Below are 22,437 nucleotides of genomic sequence, written 5' to 3'. Positions count from 1 at the left end.
ATATATATATATATATATATATATATATATATATATATATATATATACATATATATATATATATATACATATATATGAAACATGGACTTGCCTCCTTGATGCACCCATATTAAAGCCCATTTCAGATGTTCTATGAACTGGGATTCAGTATGCTGTATCCACTCTTCTACATGTCAGTAAAACAGTGTTCCAGCAGTCATATATGTTGATATACATATACAAACAACATATACAGCTATGTCTATATAAATATAAATAAATAAATATGTATATATATATATATATATATATATATATATATATATATATATATATATAAAATTCCGACTGAAGGTTCCACAACCACGGGATTTCAAAATTTGACTGGCTGATCCCATGTTGTTGAACCTTCAGTTGTACGAGTGTTGGTTTAGTGAATGCTTTTGCATTCGCACATATGTTCTTGGCTTTATGATAACAGATCTTAGTATAGTGTGGATCAGGAAATTTGCCTTTTCCTCACAATCTTGGAGTTGGAATATTTAATGTGCAAGGGGTGGGGGTGGGGGTGCAGCAGGGCTTGCCCCCCCCCTGCTAAATAGTTTTGTCATGTGGCATGCAGTGTTCCACTGCAGTCTACAGATGTTGAGAAGGGTTGACTTTGCTTAAGGAAATGTGTTTGAGAAATTCTGATATTCTCAACATTCTGTTTCATCTATTTGCTTTAATAATTTAAGTAGGATTTTGTTTTGATCCTTGACCTTATGATAGTAAACCATATATATGTATATCTGGGTCTATTTACTTTTATCAACTAACTCATATGTTGATCTCAGAAGTATGAATCTCAAATGGACAACAAACCCAATGTCAACATTTTACCACCCATGCTTAGAGAAAGCACCTCAGCGTTTGCAATTATTCAAACAAAAATAAAAACAAATTACATAAATATTTGTAGGGTGTCAAGCCCCCATGCACCCTCTTGATAATTCTATATGCTAACTTCAAGAGTGCAGAATCACTGTGGAAAGAGAATATTCTCCTACTCAGGGATTTTTGATATCACAGATCCTTCAACCATCATGCCAATCAAAGACATTAAACTATATGCAGTATTCCTCTACATACGTGTGCATATGTACATGAACACACACCCTACATGTGTATATACTTAAGAGGAGTAAGGTGACATCACCTCTGAGAATTCTCCTTACTCACAGGTGGATTAATCTCTCTACAATCCTGGAGTTAGAACTCACAAGTAGAAGGCATGTTTCTTCACATCAGGAAGTATACTTGACTACCCATGAAAACAATCTAAGTTTTGAGATTTCCTATTTCCTTTGTTAAGCGCAGTTTATTTTTTGTAGTTGTGAGACTTGGAATTATGAGTCTTACAGTTTTAATATGGAGCCCTGCTATGGAATGACATGAATATTTATTTTTTATTTATTGACATTTGTTGACCAGGAAAGTCCACTGGGTCAGGAGCCCATTTTCAGTGGAGAAATGTAATTTATTAATTTTATCACGCACACTTTTATCTTCTGCTCTTTCTGCTAACTCACTTGCTTAATCACTCTGTCGTATTAGTACAATGAATAGATAGTTTTGCATTCTGCATAGCTGTTATTTCTGTGTATTCCTCCAACTACAACTTGTGTGTCAAAATGATGAGCTTTAGTACTGCATACCTAACTATGAATTGTGTCGTTCACCACTTGCACATCATGTAAACTCAGGTAAGTCATTTGCATCTGCAACAGAATTTCAGCAAATTGTGCTGTTGCTTTACAGGAAGATTTGAGCTTTCTCTGCATACAAATCACTTGAATGCATGCCTACAAATCACTTGAATGCATGCTGCAATACTAACAGTGCAAGTAAGCATGCATTCCTAAGGCATCAACCTTCAGATGCAAATTAAATCAAGGTTCCATTTGCTTAATTTGCTAGTAGATCTCATAAATGTTATAATTACAAGCAAAGAATAGCAGACCCACATATGCGGAGGTACTGACCTGTAATTTTCCCAAACCTCCAAGACTTCCTAAAAGCATCTGTCAATGGCACCATGCACACTCAAAAAAGACAGCACTTTACACAACACATAACTGTAAAAATTATAGTAGCCCTGTTTCCAGTCCCATAATGAAATACACCATGCAGCCAAGCAGTCTACTCATTGGGGATTCCATTGTAAGACATACTGATGTCTCCCTTACCAGGCTCACACAGCCAAGCATTCTAGTCACTGGGGATTCCATTGTAAGACATACTGAAGTCTCCCTTACCAGGCGCACGCAGCCAAGCATTCTAGTCATTGGGGATTCCATTGTAAGACATACTGAAGTCTCCCTTACCAGGCTCACTCAGCCAAGCATTCTAGTCATTGGGGATTCCATTGTAAGACATACTGAAGTCTCCCTTACCAGGCTACCAAAGGAGACGATCCCAGTGAACTATCTGTCTGGTGCAAGGAAACACCAGATCACACACACACTTAGGTTTTTAAACTACAAGTACCAGTATGACACAGTCATAGTCCATGTGGGAGTAAATGACCTAAAACATACCTCATTGGACTATATGAAGAGAGACATGATGGAGCTCATTGAGTGTGTCCCAGGTAGGTATGAATCTAGCCTTGAGTGGCATTCTTCCTTCATCAATGATGATGTCACAGTACTAGCAAAAAAATGATTGACTTCAAAAATTGCCTTAGTTTCTGATGTCACAACAAGGGGATCCAATATCTGTCAGCCTAGGAAGACAAGACTGACAAACCATGAAACTTTGTCAGAGGTCGTTCGCACTTTTCACAACTTGGGTTCTGGTACTGTCAAAAACTTTAATTATCCCCAAAGTGCCTTTTTTAGGTTCATAGGTTAGTACTAAGCTAACTGCTCTTACGAGCCATTTTAAGCCAAGCTAATTATCCCTTGTGAGACTCAAACCCTGCACCTTGTGTTTGTAAGGCAAACACCTTAACCATTAGGCCACCCTCCCAACCTGATGAATTTTAGGTCGTGCCAAGCTGTTAAACACTTCAACAAAACAACAATCATTCACAACCACCTAATGGTACTGCAGCTCAGTGCTTGGAGTTTAAATAAAAAAGCTGTGCTCCCTGGAAGCACTCTCACCCTGGAGAATGCAGACATGCGTGCAGTCGTGGAAACATAGTTCAGAACCATGGATAGCACCCTAGCTATCAAAGACCACATTCATACATTTCAATCCCCCTCAATTCAGGATAAAACAAAGGGGGGTGTGTCTCGATTTTCATAAACGACAAGTACACTGATAGACATGTCCAACAACGTGACTCGCTTGAGCTGCTCCATGCCCGGCTAACCATAAGTGTGAACCACTATCATATCCTTGAGACAGATCCCCACACATGAGTCTGATAAACCACACCTCCTACATAAACCTACTGGAATCTCTTAACATTCAGCATAACACCATACTTATGGATGACTAACTACCCCTCCATAAACTGGGAGACTTATCTGACTCATAAATCACTTGCTCAGAGGTTTTTAGACTTCATCAATGTAAACACTCTGGAGCACATTGAGTCATGTAGAAAACTGAATGCAGAAAGCACCACAACAGGATAGAGCAATGGGTATCCAAATTAAGGGGAAACCAGTGGAACAGGAAGCAATTGGTCAGGTGCCATATTAAGATATTTTAGGAAACCAGTATAAATGTTCACTTGAAGCTAGACAGCAAGGAAAGGAACAGGAAACTGTGGAAACTCTCATTCAGTCAATGTTGAGGAGTGATAGGCCAATGAGTTCCCATATGACAGAGCAACAGATGGCACAGGATGAAATTGAAGAGAAGATGCCACAGGAAGAAGCTATAGAACTTTCTATAGAATGCCCACAGGAAATGGAAAACAAGAGACATGCCCTCAGTTTGGAAGAAAATGAGCTAAGAGAAGATTTGCTTGATTTAATAGAAATGGATAGATATATTATTATTAATGACAGAAATAGACTACAAAAGGTCAATAAAACCCAAAAAGTCAGATGTCTGATAAAACAAATGAATGTCGTAATTAGGATTGTCCATACAGATCCATGCGATATAACAGAAGTAAACAGGATATATTACTGTGCAGCTAAATTAATAATTGATAAAGTTCTACCACAAGAATACAGGGTAGTGAGGGAAAGGAAGGGGAGAAACTGAATACCATCATGGGAATATCGAATAGAGAAAATTATAAAGCAATTAAGACAAGAAGTGTCACTGTTAGAAGACTATAGAAGAGAGAATAGATCAACAAAAATACTAAGAAAGATAGATGTGATAAAAGCAATGTGCAATTTTACAACAGACTAGGATCTATCATGCACTATTGCAAATAACAAACTAAAAATTTCAGCACAGGTGGAAAAACTTAGAAGATCCACAGATAAATATAAAGGAAAAGTACAAAATAAGCAATTTATTGATGATCCAAAAAAGTTTTATAGAGAATTTGGGAAACAAGGTAAAAGGAATTGAAAGATTACCAAAAAAGAGGAAATAGATACATTTTGGAGATGTATCTATGAAGATCCTGTGCAACAGGACAAAGTTACTAAATGGATAGAAAAAGTAAAAGAAAGAATAAAAAGTTTAAAGGTGCAAGATATGAAATAGGATGAAGAAACAGCCACAGAGATTGAAACAAAGTTAAGAAAAGCCTCTAAATGGAAAACTCAGGCCCAGATGGAGTACCTAACTTTTTGTTAAAAGCATTAAGACCTTTGCAAGAAGATTTCGCTATGAATAAGAACTATTTATATTCACAGCCTGAACAGACAGCAACCTGGCTAACAAAAGGCAAAACAATGCTCCTACTTAAGAGTGAACCTGCAAGTTACCCCAAAACTTATAGACCAATAACTTGTCTTCCGATGATGTATGAACTATAGATGGGAATTGATGCTGACAGAGGCTATAGTCATTTAGAAGAAAACTCAATTATGGCAGTAGAACAAAAGGGCAATAAAAGAAAGTCATGTGGAACAAAGGATCATTTGTTGTTAAATAAAGTCATACTGGAGAACTGTAAAATGGGAAAGAATTTAAGTATGGCATGGATCAACTATAAAAAAGCATCCCACATTCATGGATAAAAGAGTGCTAAAAATGTATAAGATATACCTTACACTTATAGACTACATTACATAATCATGAAACAGTGGCAAATCACTTTGTAATTAATCCATGATAAAGGACAGATTATTATCCCAGGGATAAAAATTCAAAGAGGGATATTCCAGGGTGACTCTATCTCACTATCGCTATTATGCCTTGCCATTAATCCATTAAGCTTTTTACTTAACAGCTTAGGTCATGGCTACAATTTGGCTCCTAGAAAACAACAAAGTGCAAAGACATCTCATCTTCTCTTTCTTGATGATTTAAAACTGTATAGCTCATCAGATGAGGAGCTGAAAGCACAGCTGCAGGTTGTCAAAACTTTTTCAGATGATATAAGAATGTCATTTTGTCTTGATAAGTGTGCAAAAGCAACATTTAAAGCAGGAAAACTGTAATACCAGGAAAACATCAGTTTATAACAAGAATGTGATATAAAACAACCGGCGGGAGTGTATAAATATTTGGGAATTGATGAAGGATCAACAATAAAACATGAACAAATGTGAATAAAACTTAGTAAGGAATACTTTAGAAGACTTAAATTAATTCTGAAAACAGCATTGACATCTAGGAACAAAATCCAGTTTGCTCTTCCTGTCCTAACTTACAGTTTTGGAGTGACTGACTGACCCCAAAACCTTTTGGATAGATTAGACAGGAAAACAAGAAGGATGCTTCATGCTCACCAAATGATTTATAAAAATCAGTGCATACCAATATATATTCTCGGTTCCAAAGAAGGGATGGGCCTCATTGAAATTGATTACATGTATAGATCCGCAATTGTGGGACTCCACACATATCTACCTCTGTTGATCATCTCCATGACAATTCTTTCCATGGCCATACATATAAGACTAGGAAGACTTATGGGTCTGTAGTTTCCAGGGTCTGTAGATGGCCCACTTTTGTGCATTGGGATGACTGTTGCCTTTATCTATTCATGAGGCACAAAGCCTGTTTGGAGGCTGCAGTTAAATAGTAATTCCAGAGGCCCTGATATGTCATGTTTCATGGTATTTAAAAGAAATCATGGGATATTGTCTGGGCCCACTGATGCAGTGCTCCTGGTCTTAGAGAGAGCATTAAGGACCTGTTCCCTAGTGATAGTAGGGGGGAGTTATATTTGATGATATTTCCTGAGGGAAGGTTGAGGGGGAGAGAGGAGTAAAGTTGGAGCTGAATTTATCAGCCAGGAGGTTTGCTATATTTTCTGGCTCAGTATAGGTGGCTCTATTTACAATGAGCTCTGCACACAGTTGTGTATTGCGTTTGAGGTTGCTTTGTGGTTGTCCTTGGCCTGGGCAGCCAAACTTACCTCAAATTTGGCTTTGGTAGACTTTATTAGTCCTGAGTTGTTTGTTTAGTTTGACGAGAGTGCTTTTATTTCACTGAGTGCTGCACCTCCTAATTTTGCCATGATCTTCTTCCTTCTGTTATACAGACAATTGATTTTGTGATTCCACTAGGGTGATTTGTTTTTTGAGTTAGTTCTGTACTTCTTCCTGGTGGGTACTATTAACATGCTTGTACAGGGTTTCTGTGAACAGTTCTGCATAGTCAGAAGTGTTCTCAGGGTTTATAGAGGCTTGCAATTTTGTCAGGTTCTCACTTAATACCAGGAAATTAACCTTAGAATAATTCCTGAATATTCCAGGTTTAGCTTGGGGTTCAGGTTTTACGTTTACTTCAAAGGAGACCATTTTGTGGTCTGACCTTACCAGGGAAGGGATTACAGTAGGGGGTGTGCAGCACTCTCCCATATTATTGAGGACCAGATCCAGTATGGTTGCACCTGTTGTTGGTGTATTGACTATCTAGTCCAGGGAGTCTGTGTTTACAAAATCCAGGAATCTCTGCGCATGCACGTTTGGTGTCATATAGGATTCCCAGTTAATAGTGGGGTAATTAATGTCACCCATGAATTTGGTGTTGGGTTGGATGGTTAGTGTTTCTAATAAGTTTAAATACATGGTATGGGTTTTCTCGGTCATAGAGGGGCCCTATAGCTTGCAAGGAAGAGGTATTTCATTTTACTCATGGTGGTTTGAACATGGAGCACCTCAAGTGTATTTGCCTGTTTGACCAGTCTTGAAGTATATTTATTTTTGATGTAAATAGAGACACCTCTACCTTTAGTCCCATCCTGTGAAGTAGCTGGCCTAAATGTGTGGAAGGCATTATAACCTTGCACTGCTGGTGTGCTCTCCATGGCTTTAAACCATGTCTCAGTGTCCTCACAGACATCAGCATTCTCTAGGGTAAAGAGAGCTTCTAGGGAGTGGAGTTTTTTTATATACATAAGCATATCTCACTTTGTTAAGACTGGTGCATCTGATAAACCTGTCTGAAATGAGCAAATCTCCAAATTCTCAGCAAGCTACTATTGATTAAAAGCAAACCATCCTTTCCCTTTTGGACATAATCTCATTGTTCCAGACATTTCACCCTACACTTGTCCTATCATATCTCTCATTCTAGTTGTTAACTCCTTCATCTTCATCCTGATCTTTGGGTCTAAGATTTTAATACTCTGCTCTGCTGAATAAAGTACCCACTAACATAAGGTGCTTTCATTGTCCTGTTAGTCCTTGGATTGATCTGCATTTGCATTTAATCATATAAGTCTGCAATCCTTTTTTATAACCCCCACCAGGTATCTCATAACTCCTTTTAATACAACATGGAAGCATGCATCTGCATCTGTCAGCAAGACCAAGAGCCTTAATGGACTCCTGAAAGCAGCGCTTGTTTACCCAATGCAATGCCAGACTCACATACCAAATAAATGAATAGAGAATTCCTAGCTCTTTTTCCTTAAAGATGGGTTCAAAGTAATTCCCTGACGTCCCAGCACTACCACCACCACCACCATAACAACAAATAAATGCATAAATAGATAAAGAGGGTAGTTTGGTTAGGTTTTGAACTGTCAGGACAGATGGATCACGAATGTATTACTATTAATCATACTAAATCAGTGATGGGAGAGTTGATATTGCCTGTAGCAAGTACCTACTCACCTGCAATTTGTAAATTTGTATTATGTGGACATTAGACGCAGAGGGAAGAAGTCCCACCCGCAACCCAGATTTTATTGGTTTGAATAGTAACTGAGGTATTGACGGAGCCAGTTCTGTGTTCTTTTTTTTTTTTTTTTTTTATGTAGGTTAACATAAATGCATGCATACAGAAGGACCAATAAGATTTTTCATTTCTTTATTTGTTTTTTACTTTAATTTATTTTAACAGTCTGTATCTTCTTTAGCTAAGGTCTTTAAGCTTATGATAGTAATTCCAGTACATAGCTGCAATTTATTTTGCTATTTAAGTGGTCTAACTGTTGGTATTAAACCATAGCTTCAATCTTATGTACTGAGTATATGTCAGGCTAGTTCAGGGCTAGTGTTAACTTTAAGGTAGTTCCAGGCCAAACAGCTCTGAGGTAGGGGTCAGAGAATTCCAAAGCTGCTATTTGCTGTGTACTTTTAAATTACTGCTGCATTGTAATAGTTACATCACATACATAAAAACAGATTAGCTGTGACTATTTTATTTCTTGATATGATTTTAAATTCAGTTTAACAGTCTGTATCTGCTTTAGCTAAGATCCTTAACCCTATATTAATAATTCCAGTACAGAGGTGCACTGCATTTTGCTATTTGAGTGGATTATCTGTTGGTGTTAAAACCTAGTTTTATTTTTATGTTCTGAATGTTATGTTCATAGGCTTATAGGTAAGTACTAGGTTAGTTGCCCCTGAGGGCCATTTTATGCCTTGCTGATTTCCCTTTTTATGCTCAAATTAACCTATTCCATTTGGTTACAGATTGGCCTTACCCATGCGATGATCGATAAATGTATATTATGCACAGTAAAAATAACTGGGATCATACCATAGATAATTTGAAGGGGGGTTGCATGGGATAAAGCATTTAGGAGCTTCTTCTCTTCATTAGTAGGGCAGTAGGGCATCCAGGGGTAAATCTTTTGTTTCCCATCCATAGATACAAATTGCACTTGAATATCAATAGAGATGAGCTTTGTTTTATGTGGACAGGGAGTTGTTCTACAGGAGTGATATCCTCTGTTAGATATTCCTGTCACTTCAAACCATTCTGCTGATGTTGCAGAAGAGGTTTAGATCCCTAGACTGAGTATTTCTGATGCCATATGATTTCCTGATGTGCAGTGAATCCATCAGTACTAGGTTGGGAGTTGTCTCATGTGCTAGACACAGGTCATCTCTTAGCAGTCTGTAGGATACCAAATATAGTGACAGGGCTTTGAGTAGGTTCATGTAGGACTGCTGTTTAGGCCTTGTATCCTTTTTAGTAAGAATATCTCTGTGGGCATCTCAGTTGTTGCATGTGTCCGGACAGATACGTGCTAAAGTGGGCATTATATTCAATGATTGGACAAATGAGGGCTGAGTAAAGGAGGACAGTGATATTCCTAGATCCAGACACAATCCCTTTGTTTATAAGCTGTGCAATATAGAAGGACTTCATTACAACAATGGATGCATGTTATTCAAAAGTTAAGTCACTGTCTACATAATCTCCCAAATCCCAAACAATTGGATCAGCTTTCATGGATGTATTATTAATGTGGCAGTTCCCCGAGATAGATGGCTTCTCAAAGGATAAAGTAAAGCATTTTTGAAATTTAGTTTCAGTCCACGAGTTTGGAATCAGTTATTTATTTGGGGCACACCCTCCTGCAGGATGGCAAGGTCATTTGTGGATTCAATGACTGCTCTTAGCTTACAGTCATCTGAAACTTAATCAGGCAGAGCCCTTTGGTATTGGCTTATAACTCAGAAAAGTAGATGCAAAACACAGCACAAAACACTGGGGGGGGGGGGGGGGGCACCGGTAACTGGTTTCTTTGTGTAGGTAACTTCCCCTATTTTGATTTCCTGCATCCTATCTTTGAGCTAGTTGGCAATATAGCAGGTGACACAGAGGTTTATTCCCAGTTTATTTAGGTCTTCTACCATGTCTGACTGGAGATTTGTGGTGTGCACCATTTTGCCTTCATCCATTATATTGGTGACCTTTTCAAAAACATTCAACAGGTTGAATAAGAATGACCAGCCTTCGATGAAGCCAAACTGAGATAGGTCCAGTGTGTCAGAAGTTTCCTATGCCATGGTTGAGTAATTCTATGATAAGTCTTTCTATAGTTTTGCATACAAATGTTCTGTAATTGCCTGGGCCTGTGAGAGGTCCTTCTTCATGCAGAGGAATGACTGAAGCTGTTCTCCATTCACTTGGTACAAAACCTGACAAATCTATGAATGGTGCCAGTTGTGAAGAGAAAGGAATTTTGAGGTGAAGCTTGCTTACTTCCAATATGTGGAACATTAGCAGCATATCTCCTGGGATCCACAGTCTACTGACAATCTCCAGTGGAGACTGGAGGTGGATCAGGGTGTTGTCCTACAATGGTGGCATCAGGCTACTGAGGTTGGCAGTGGAGACTGGAGGTGGATGAAGGTGTTGTCCTACAAGGGTGGTCTCAGGCTACTGTGGCTAGCAGTGGAGACTGGAGGTGGATGAAGGTGTTGTCCTACAAGGGTGGTGTCAGGCTACTGAGGTTGGCAGTGGAGACTGGAGGTGGATGAAGGTATTGTCCTACAAGTGTGGTGTCAAGCTACTGAGGTTGGCAGTAGAGACTGGAGGTGGATGAAGGTGTTGTCCTACAAGGGTGGTGTCAGGCTACTGAGGTTGGCAGTGGAGACTGGAGGTGGATGAAGGTGCTGTCCTACAAGGGTGGCATTAGGCTACTGAGGTTGGCAGTGGAGACTGGAGGTGGATGAAGGTGTTGTCCTACAAGGGTGGCATCAGGCTAGTGAGGTTGGCAGTGGAGACTGGTGGTGGATGAAGGTGTTGTCCTACAAGGGTGGAGACTAGAGGTGGATGAAGGTGTTGTCCTACAAGGGTGGTGTCAGGCTACTGAGGTTGGCAGTGGAGACTGGAGGTGGATGAAGGTGCTGTCCTACAAGGGTGGCATTAGGCTACTGAGGTTGGCAGTGGAGACTGGAGGTGGATGAAGGTGTTGTCCTACAAGGGTGGCATCAGGCTAGTGAGGTTGGCAGTGGAGACTGGTGGTGGATGAAGGTGTTGTCCTACAAGGGTGGAGACTAGAGGTGGATGAAGGTGTTGTCCTACAAGGGTGGCGTCAGGCTACTGAGGTTGGTATAAGTCAAAGAAGCAGCAAGCAGGCTCTGATGCCACCATCACATTGAATACCCAGTTGCAATAACATTAAGGACATGTGCAGGGACCACAACCATTTTTGTAATACCCCTTCATTTGATTGACATGTTACGGCCACATTACTGTGCCCATACATTAGGTAGAGTGGCTTTGGATGGATATAGGGCCAGCTTGACAACTGGCAGCTATGTAGGAGGAAAAAAAAGATAAAAAATGCATATTATATGGGAAATTTCTGACCTTAAAAAGAAACTGTAGTACAGAAGACTAGTTTGAGAAACAAGCAAGCATTTCCTCATCAAAATTCCATAGAGATGGCCATGGTAATCAACATCTTCAGAAAGCTCTGCTACAGGTTATATACATGGATAGGCCTGGTCACTGTATGATGCAGGATTATAAAACAGTGAGGTGTACTATATGCGGAAAAACAGTCACCTTTGTTATTCAACCGGAGTATTATTCTAAGTAGAAAGGTGACTGTTTTCCTGCAAGCCTGCAAATAAAATACATTGTCTTACCTAACCATTTTTCTAGTCCTGTATTATCCAATATCACCAGGCATATTCATTATCATACCATATGGTAGGGCTTTGTGAACAAATGATCATAGGCCTTTTCACTGAATTTCTCTAAGGAAATGCTAGTCTGTTTTCTTGACCATAGTTTGCTTTTAATATTAACATTTCCCACATGATATGAATGTTTTATCTACTTCTGCTTTTTTCACATATTCTAATGGTATAAAATTATAACTGAAACACTGCTTGATGTGTAAAAGTAACTTTTTTTGTAAATTGTCTTTGGCATCTCTGTGGTACTTTGTATAAGTGAAGCTACTAGAAAGGTATCTGACCATTTTTGTGTTGTACACGGGGGAGGGGGGTTAATACAAATTCTATTGCTAGATACTTAAAAGTGCGGACATGGAGTGTCTATGTCAGCTGTCTTGGTGGTCTAGTATATAAAATATAAGCGATCAAAATGAGATTTGTTCATACTGATATATAATGCTTTAATGGATGGGATTACAAAATGAATTTAATCTATTTTTGAAAGAAATGCATCTTTAAAATTTTAGATGAATTAAAACATGGGTGTTACATTTTCTATGAATGATTGTTTTAAATGTTTGTAATTGTACGTGTTCATAGCTGTAATGTTTCACACAAGCTGAATTCTTATCTGAACCATCACAAGCATAATCAGGTCATTTATTTGTATTTACTGATACTGAATGCACTTATGTGCTTTACAAAAACATAACAAGACGTATTGAGACATTGCCTGCATCCCATAATGATAGCTTCTCCATTCCTATTCTGTATTTAAACCAACTATTTTTGCCTCAAGTAACCCGTCTGTCTTTTTGAAAATATCCCATACTGTACCTGTTTTAATTAATTTAAATTTGTTTGTGGGGTATTGCACTGAGAATAGTGGACACATTTCCGGCTCAGCCTATGGTATTACATCACCAACTAACATATTATTGGTAATCTATTCCACCCCTAAGCAATCATCTCTTACACATTTTCTGTTGAATATGGACCGGATGTTTCAATCATGTGAGTGATTTTAAATGGTATTTAAATGCTGGTAATTTTATGTAATATTAATCTGATTAAATCTTTGAGTCAATGAAAGAGTTTACTGTTTTATGTAGTAGTGTCTGTTCTTTCAATACATTTTGTTTTAAATTATAATTAATTAATTACAATTTGTTTGGTGGGATAGACTATTGGTAGCAGTAGGCCAATTTCCAGTTCAGCCTGTGGTATTACAAATAAGATATTATATTATATGAAACTCATTCCACCTCTAAACAATCATCTATTGCACATTTTCTTTCTTCCATACTTTTGAACTTTAAGTGATCTGCAGGACTTACTTCCTAATTTTTACCCCTTGATGAAGGCCGCCTGTTAGTCTAAAAGCTGGGTACCCATGTAAGTAAACCCTATCCTGATCAATAATATCACTTAACCTCTGTGTTCTGGTGTTTTCTATCAGTTGAACAGCAGAGCACTTCTCAGTTTTAATTATGCCCTAAACAAGTTCAAACTTTAAAATTCATCCAGCTTTCCATGTCTGAGAAACACTAAGTACTCTCTCCTTTTTAAAAAAAAATTTATCCCATATGAAATGCTTTTTATCAACAGCTAAACCACCTTCATTAGCCACTGTCATAGTGTTCTGTGTGTTTTCAGTCATGCATTTTAGTTTTATAGGTTCATAGTTTCGTAGAAGGTTACTAGGCTAACGGCCCTAGAGTCCTTACAAGTCTAGCCATATTTATCCCAAGTTGCCCAAATTGTCGGTGGTTAGGTGAGTGAAGTTCACAGAGGTAAGGGTCTATTGTTGTTAATACTGACTTCATCTGTCCAGGGGGGATATGGGTACCACCCCAGGAATGAATTTGCATTCACTTATCCATTGATCTTGCTTGCATTTGAAAAGGGTCAGGTAGGGGCTCTGTTTCACGTGAATTAGAAGCTTGTTCAAGAGAAGTGGCAATCTCTGGGAGATGTATTTATCTCTCCAGCATGATCTGTTCACATCAGAGGCTAGGTTAGGATCCCTGGAGTGAGTGACCCTTCTGCAGTTTGATTTACGAATTTGTAGCATTACCATCAGGAATGGGTCAGAGACTGCCCTGTAAGCAAGGCACAGGTCACCCTTTAGCAACCTGTAGGAGATAAAATACAGTGACAGGACTTTCAGTCGTTCTGTGTAAGACTTGTTTTGTGTAACCTGTAATTTTTTGGTGAGAAACCTTATTACTTTCGTTGTGGAAGGCAACATCTACTTTATTTCTGTTCAGTCTTAGCATCCTACACACACCATCCTTAAAGAGCAACGTTTCATAATATAAAGTCATCAGACATGCAACTGGGTTTAACATATATATATATATGCAAAATAGTGTTGTCATCTGTCCCACTTTGAACAGGGCATTCTCTATGTGGGAAGTTGTGTGCTGTGAAAAAACATGAAAAACAACAAATGGGCTGAGATTTTAGGATAAATAATATTTCCTAGGTTTCCTGGAATAGTCACATAAACAATTATTTTGTATCTGAAACACCTTAATACTATATGAAACAATAGAAACAACTGAAATTTTACAAGAACAAGCTTTTATTATGGCAAAAAAGAGAACTTCATTCCTTTACATTGATTGCAGGCATAGTTTGTTCTGTAAAACCTCACATTTCTATAAGGAATTTCCCAGTTTGGGCATCTGAAAAGATGGAAACCCAGATGTCACTCTTATCATGTTTGTAAACCATGTCTCTAAATGATTTTATCTGAAATCTCATATGAATCCCTAAAATAAATCAAATATTATAGGTCTATATACTTTCCTTTCCTAGTGCTGCTCTTGATGATTATAACATTCGCAGCAGACTACGTGCATTAGGCAACACTTTTCTTTCCTTTTCCAAGTTACAGATTCTGGCCTATCGTGAGAAATTTCCAAGCATTTATGGGCCATCTAAGAGATATAATTACTCCAGTAATGTCGATGGACTTCCCTGGGTCCTCTTTCCACTGGATTGTGCATGGGACTACACAGAGATTATAATTCATAATATGTCCAAATTACTGCAGTTGTGGTTTCTTAATCTTTAGGTGTCTTTTCTGCTCCAAAAGTGCCACATAACAATGAGCTTCTAACACTGTCATGCACCATAAACACAGTGACCATGTAGAGAACCCTCATTTCCATCATTATTCACCATTATTACTATTCAACTATGTATACATTTATATATATATATATATATATATATATATATATATATATATATATATATATATATTTGTACATATATGTATACATTTATATATATTATATATATATTTGTACATATATAGATTGGTCTATATTATTTTTTTGACAGCTTAGGTTGTCGAATGCTCGATGGTCGACACCTAAGCATCGAAGTTTCAAAATCACGAATGGCTATATAAGCAAATTCTTTCCTCGGGAAATAATTCACTTGGCCATTATCTGGGATTTGCCCTTTCCCCAATGTAGAGCGATCTTGGAGTTGGTATATTTAGTTAGGGGGGCAAAACCACCCACGTCGGGAGGGGAGTGGGGGGGGTGAAGCCCCCTCTAAATTTAGGTTGAAAAGTTAATTTTATTTCCGGATGGCCTAGTGAATTCTTTCTTGAGGAAAGATTTTGCGTATATGGCCATTCGCAATTTTGAAACTTCGACACTTAGGTGTTGATCATTAAGCATTCGACAGCCTAAGCTGTCGAAGAAATAATACAGACCCTATATACACACACACACACACACATATATATATATATATAAATAATTATAGCAAAGGGATCACCATATCTTGAATAAAAGATAATAGTCTTAGATTTGGCAATCATTGACATGGTATATCTTAAACTCACATTTTCAATCATTCATTGTTGTTATTCCAGGATTGACAGTAGCACATTTTGGAATATGAATGGTTATCCAGTTTTCTGCTTATAAAATTAACCACACACAGAGCATGAGACACTGTATCAGGGCATTTTTACAATGTGATAAAAACACAGATGCAATTTTTTTTTTTTGTAGGTTCTTTTTCCTCTTCTGTCATCCATCACCCCTCCCATTATCAGCGGTCCTAATTGTTCCCAACACAGGAAGATCCATTTGCAGGTTGCTGTCATCCAAATCCATCTCGGCTTTCCAATATGGCTGTAATCCCTCCTGTGGTGCCTGACATAAATAGTTTCATATGCAAGGACCTGCTATAACTTACTCTATAAGTATGTGCATTCCCATGTATGCAACACAAAGGCTACTTTGTAAACACATCTTGGTACAGTGAAAAACACATCCACAGGCTGTATGCTCCATGTCCTGACCCTTCTCTGGAAGGTACCAACAACACTGTGGACCAGATGCTTTCCATTTCCACAGAATGGACTAGCCAAAATAAAACCCACATTCCCACCTTCCCCTAACCAGCTCATCCAGTGTCCAAGCTGCTTACTCCACCTTGGGCCATCTGGACTTGAGCCAGGGCTGCATTTCTCAGTGCCACTGAGACAGAAAAATAGCTAAAGGTTACTTTCTGGTAAAATTTAGGTACAAAGATGAGAAAGTGTTCTTAGTAAGACAGTGTCTTCTTACATCTCTGTCCCTCATCCTTTTCTGAAGTTGCAGTATCAGTAAATATCTCAGTAGATGTTATGTACATTTGCACATGTGTTACAGGCAGTATCAGTAAATATCTCAGTAGATGTTATGTACATTTGCATGTGTGTTACAGAGAATACTGCAAACCACCTACGTATTTCCAGACGCTCCCATCCAAGCAATGTTTCAGGCTCCTCATGTACAGTTAGCAGGGAAAGTAACCCTCCATTGTCTGTTATACCAAGGAGCCTCCATTGTGCTGTCCATATCAGTGTAAGCATTCTTCGCTAAATTATCAGCCCTCAGCAGATTTGTTTTGGTTAAATACAGTTCTATCAGTCCTGCTCTGGGAAGCTTGATCTGCAATGGTCACAGCATTCACTGCCTGCGACATACCAGGCTTCCATACGCTATAGTGCTGCTTCCTTCCTCATCCTCTCTGATTCTAATAAAGTCAGTTGTATGCAGAGTGGCTGATTACCTTGAAGCAAAACCAAAGCTATAAACACTTCAGCTTCCTAGCACTTATCATCACATTGTGTCAGTGCAGTAGTTTCCATACAGAGACACATTCAGGAGATAAAGAGACGGCATTTCCTTCAGTGTCAAAAACATATTTCACCCTTTGACAAAAATTCTACCACAGCTCCCTACTGATAAAACATAACAAGCTCAGCAGAATCAGAGTAACCCGTCACAAACCTTAAAATAAAGAAATAAACAGAGCCACTTGGGTGGCATACAGGGATAAAGCCCTTATTATGACCTAGGTGACCCGAATTTGATTAGTGGTTCAGGAGTTTTATGGAAGTGACAGGGAGTATGGGGCATTCCTATCCTGGACAGGAGGGTATGTACTGGTGTCTCTCCAGCTGAGCTCTAGCAACATCAGGAGCTCAGGGAGGTCAGGCATTAGGCTAGGCAAGGCAGGATAAATGAATCTGTGCACATCCTTAGGGCCGGGGGAGGGCTGTGACATCTGGACCTCAGGGAGCTCGGGCATTAGGCTAGGCAAGGCAGGATAAATGGATCAGTGCACATCCTTAGGGCCAGGGGAGGGCTGTGACATCTGGAGCTCAGGGAGGTTGGGTGTTAGGTTAGGTAGGACAGGATAGATGGATCAGTGCACACCCTTAGAGCCGAGGGTGGGGTGAGCATGTCATAATTTTGTCAAGCATAGCCAGTCATAGCTTGTGTGCTAGGCAAGTAGGGAAGGACATAGGCAAGCAAAAATCCCCAGTCCCCTTAGATGAAGGGAGGACTCCCAATACGTAGCTCACATCTCTTCTGGGGGAAGTTTGAACCAAATACATTGAACCCTCATTCAGAAGGTGGAGCTTATTGGGTAGGGAGGTACAGCTTGAAGGAATAAGGGTTCTGGATGAAAAAAAAAAACAAATAAATAAGTACATAAATGAACAAATAATTTATCAAATATGTAAAAAACTAAAACAATTTGCCATATATACTTACAAACAAGATAGTTTTACATATTTTAAAGAAAGGCTTCATGTAAATACTCTTTAAGACACACACACACACACACACACACACACACACACACACACACACACACACACACACACACACACACACATTGAATCAGCAGTGATACATGTAATCATCTTACCTAAGATACCCTTTCCTTTGCTTAATTTCTGAATCCTGTTCATTTCCAGCAAACAAGGTAGACCTGGAACATAAGGAAATTGCAGTCACAATTTTGTCATATCCAAGAAAGCCTGCAGTGCGGTGTTTACATAAATTTTGTGTATAGCAAATGTCATTTAAAAAAAAAAACATTTCAGCAAAAGTTTATTGTAATTTGTGAGCGGGAAGGGAAAGTGTTAGGAAAGCAAGCAGTTTAATCAAATTGCTTTATGACACAGGTGCAAAGTAATTCGACCATGCTAGATTATTGTATTATAGCTGTGAAAGTGTATGACACACACGTAGCCATATATATAGTCTGGTGCAATTCAGCATATATTTTTTGTTTGGTATCTTTATGCTCAAAAGAACGTGTTTTAGTCTTTTACCTTATTTAGGCTTTGCGACACCTTTCTTTGAGCAGCAGAATTCTGTCCCCGACCCATTGTTCTTTGACCTCTCCTGGCTCTAAGCAGAGACAGCACGTTTTAAAAATAAACGTGCCCTAAGCAGAAAAGTAATCATTCTTTAAATACATTCATTCCTTATTGCTTCAAATAACAAGATTTACTTAGTAAATCAATGCCATGCATTTTGTATTGGGCGATAAACTCCCTCTGTTCACCTGATATGTAACACAAAGAAATGGCATGTCCTTTATTGCAATCTTTTCTTAAATAATAGTCCTTACAGACAAATTCTACTTTACTGGTTAGACAGACAAGTGGCACCCTAGGAGACACTGAATTTGAAACTTTCAAAATGTATTTTTGTGAAGATAAAAGTCTGGAATAAGGATATTTTTTGCCAAATATTCAGACCTCTGAATAGCAGATGTAACTTATTACTAAACGGTAGGACATGTAAGATTTACTGATATTTAATATATTGTTATATTACAGTTTTCCCTTGTGAGGACTGAACCTTTATATTTAATTTATTTTCTTTTTAGGTATGATGTTGCTGTGACCACTAGGATAGTGACTGCATGTTTAGAGTTACATTATAGATAACTGTAGAACTTAGTGCAATCTTGGAGTTGATATATATAAGTAGCAGGGGGTGTGGGGGCGCAGCCCCGCACATGGGGGGGTGCAGGGGGGCTTGCCCCCAGCTTACACTTGGTGGAAAGTGCTATGATTTATGTTGTTTAAATTCAGTATATGTATGATATGTGTTTTCAGCGTTTTGACTTTCAGTGTTTTGAGGTTTCAGTGTTTTGAAGTTTCAGTGTTTTGGTGTTCTATATTATGAAGTTTTCTCATTTTCAGTGTTTTGAGTTTTCAGTGTAATGAAGTGAATCCATATATATATATATATATATATATATATATATGTAAAACACACACATGGGATAAACCATGAATTGAGAAAAAATTATGATCCATTCTTGACCAAGTAAAATCTGTGAATAGGAGAGTAGAACATTTGCTTTCCTTTAAGATCCACATGCCAAAGCGGGCTACTGATGTTTGCTGAGTCATGAGTTTGACCAAAAGCTTTCATTAAGATGTGCTTGACAAAATTTTGGTTGATGAAGTTCTATAAATCCACACCTATATACGTACACATATAAACTATACAAATACACTCTGTATGTATATCTAGATCTATGTATATATCTATAGATAAACAGATAGATGGATAGCAGGTTTGGGAGGTTTCTCCTTTCTGCTACATCTGCATGATCTTGGAGTCAGTACATTTAATAATGTACATGTATGGGATCATGCACAAGGCTCGCATCATACAGAAATGCTTTTGTATTGAATTAAGTCATGTGGCTCTTTAATGTGATTATTTTTCACCAGAATGACTGCCAACAATATCCATAAATGTTTAATTATATATATGAGAGAATATATGTGTGGGTGGGTACGTGTATGTATTTATTGATACACACACACACACAAACACACACACACACACACACACACACACACACACACACACACACACACGATATCTCTCAACCGTACAGATCTTCGCAGAATGTCCAGATTTTTGCTTCATATTTTTGGTCTGTTTTTCATAAAATTGTGGTTTTCTGACAAATTAGTGGCAACTCATTTAAAATTGAAGTTAGAAAATAATGACAGACATTTGAGTTGCAGGCTGTATACCCTTCTGAAAATTCATGCTAATGCAAAACCTGCTATTCTATCAACTTTGTAAGTTTTTAAAAGTAATTTTTAAAAATTGTCCCTATTTTTGGGTGTTTGTCCCACTTTTATTTATGGCTTTGCCCAGATTTCTTGCTGTAAGAGGTTGAGAGGTATGGCTTACAGCATAAAATGGAACATTACCAATGACCCTGAAATGTCTTAAGTCTTAAATAAACCATTTGAAATGGGAAGAAAAGCCGCCAGTCACATGCCCTGTTTGAAAGTGTTACTAAGACAGCTAATCTCATTGGTTGCTCCACATCATACACAGCATTCTTCCAAGCATAATGGTCAGATAAGGCCAATTTGCATCAAGACACTGATGTACCCTTCACAACAATAGCGTTTTTCCGAACCATTCCTCATTTCATGGTCAGCAAATACATCTCTGTTCAATTTAAACAGCTTTTTCCTCAAACTGGAAATGGCCAAAATAATCTACAGTAATGTTTATAACAGATGAAAGGATACTTGTAAATTGCATGCAAGGGAAATTAAGAGGACAGAAGTAACTGCTGTCTATGAACATTCTCTTATGTTGGTATGAAGACTAACATTTTACTGACCAAGGGTTAAATTCTGCATTTCTTGCACTTTACATGTATGGATGTATACTTCAAGATTATACAATTATAATGCACTTCTATAAATACCAAGGTCAGTCTGTCACGCTATGAAGTCAGAGTTTTATTTAAAATATATGTTGCTATATTTCTTTTGAACTGTAATTGTTTTGGTTCAGTTTTATACAATTCAGTTTTTGCTCCAAGTCAGTGTTTTTTCTCCTTTTTTCACAGCTGTCTGATCTTTCTGACTTTAATAATCATGTAAATATGCTCCTTTTTATTGAGGAACTAGAATATTATATCAGTTTACCAAGAGTTAAATTCTGAACAATCACTCTTTAGAAATAGCAATGTGGCTTATTCCCATTTTGTTTATTCGAATCACATTATAGCTTCTGCTTTGTATTTCAGAAGATGCAATTAACACCTATGATTTTTTATAACAGTACCACAGAAACTGTGAAATACTAAAGCCTTTCCTAGCATGATATTTGTCTCACTCAGCAAATATTTGTGAGTGGCTTCAGAGAATAGCTCAAACATCAGCACGTCTTGTATAGTGTAATTTTCCTTGTGTCACCCAAGTCACAAAACACAGTCAGCAAATTTCAAACTGCCCAAAGGTGAGCTGTCTCTTGCCTTTCTTGTTTCATTTATCGCTGCAGACCTTAACTGCACTCACTAATGTCTCTCTTTAACATACCTGCAACTGTCAAACAATTTGTCCTTCATAGCTCATTCCGTTTGCTTCATGCTGTACCAGCCAACTGCGAATATTTCTCAGCATGTTCAGAAAAGTGTTCAGATTCAAACACTCCATGATATGCCGTATGATTTGTAGCCTGATAATATACATTTTAGAGATTGCGGTATGCAAGCCGTACTGCTAAATATTTTCAGCTGAAGCCTCTGAATGTTCCATAGTAAATGCAATTGGGAATTTTAAATTCAGTTGCTCAGATCTGCATTTGCAACTCATCTTTTAAAAACACATGCATGATTACTGGTTCCTATCTGCCATTATCTTAATTTTATTCTGCAAACAAATGTTCTCCTATTCTTTGTAGAAGACTATTGAAAATGAAAACTGAGGTCATTGTTTTCCTTAGTCTTAAATTGGTGTTCCTCACCTCTGTTAGCACTACACAGGGGCATTACAAAATCTTTATAAAAGATCTCAGACATGTTTTAGCAGTTTGGCTGCCAGTTTTGTTTACTGTATAGATCTATATATTTATCAGTTCTTACTGCTCTAACATAGGCTGTCATTTTTTTTCTTTCCTCATAGATTAGTACATTTCCCTTATTTTTTAATGTCTGTATGTTTTGGAGATCTGATACCATGAAAGGAACAGACCCCATTCCTAAGTTAGGGTACAGTATGAGTTTATGAAGTTAGTATTATTTCAGTACTTAATGTTAGCCAAGAGTGCAGAGAACTGCATCCTTCTGCAGAATATATTTAATACATTTCTCCTTCACATGTTTATGTGAAGAAAGACTTAAATAATATCAAGGC

At 38.0% G+C, this 22,437-nt stretch overlaps 1 protein-coding gene across 1 annotated transcript in view; it reads right to left on the bottom strand.

Annotated features, from left to right (window-relative positions):
* Positions 1–22,437, bottom strand: part of SPOCK1 (SPARC (osteonectin), cwcv and kazal like domains proteoglycan 1) — a 2,429,073-nt gene that overhangs the window by 105,734 nt on the left and 2,300,902 nt on the right. Inside the window, exon 8 of the mRNA XM_044069840.1 lies at positions 18,168–18,230. Coding sequence (XP_043925775.1) covers positions 18,168–18,230 — 63 coding nt within the window. The remainder of the gene's footprint in view (positions 1–18,167; positions 18,231–22,437) is intronic.

This window comes from Protopterus annectens, chromosome 4.part0 (assembly GCF_019279795.1).
Source record: "Protopterus annectens isolate FY-2018-M chromosome 4.part0, PAN1.0, whole genome shotgun sequence".
Taxonomy (NCBI): Eukaryota; Metazoa; Chordata; order Ceratodontiformes; family Protopteridae; genus Protopterus; species Protopterus annectens.
This window is presented reverse-complemented; position numbering and strand designations above follow the sequence as displayed.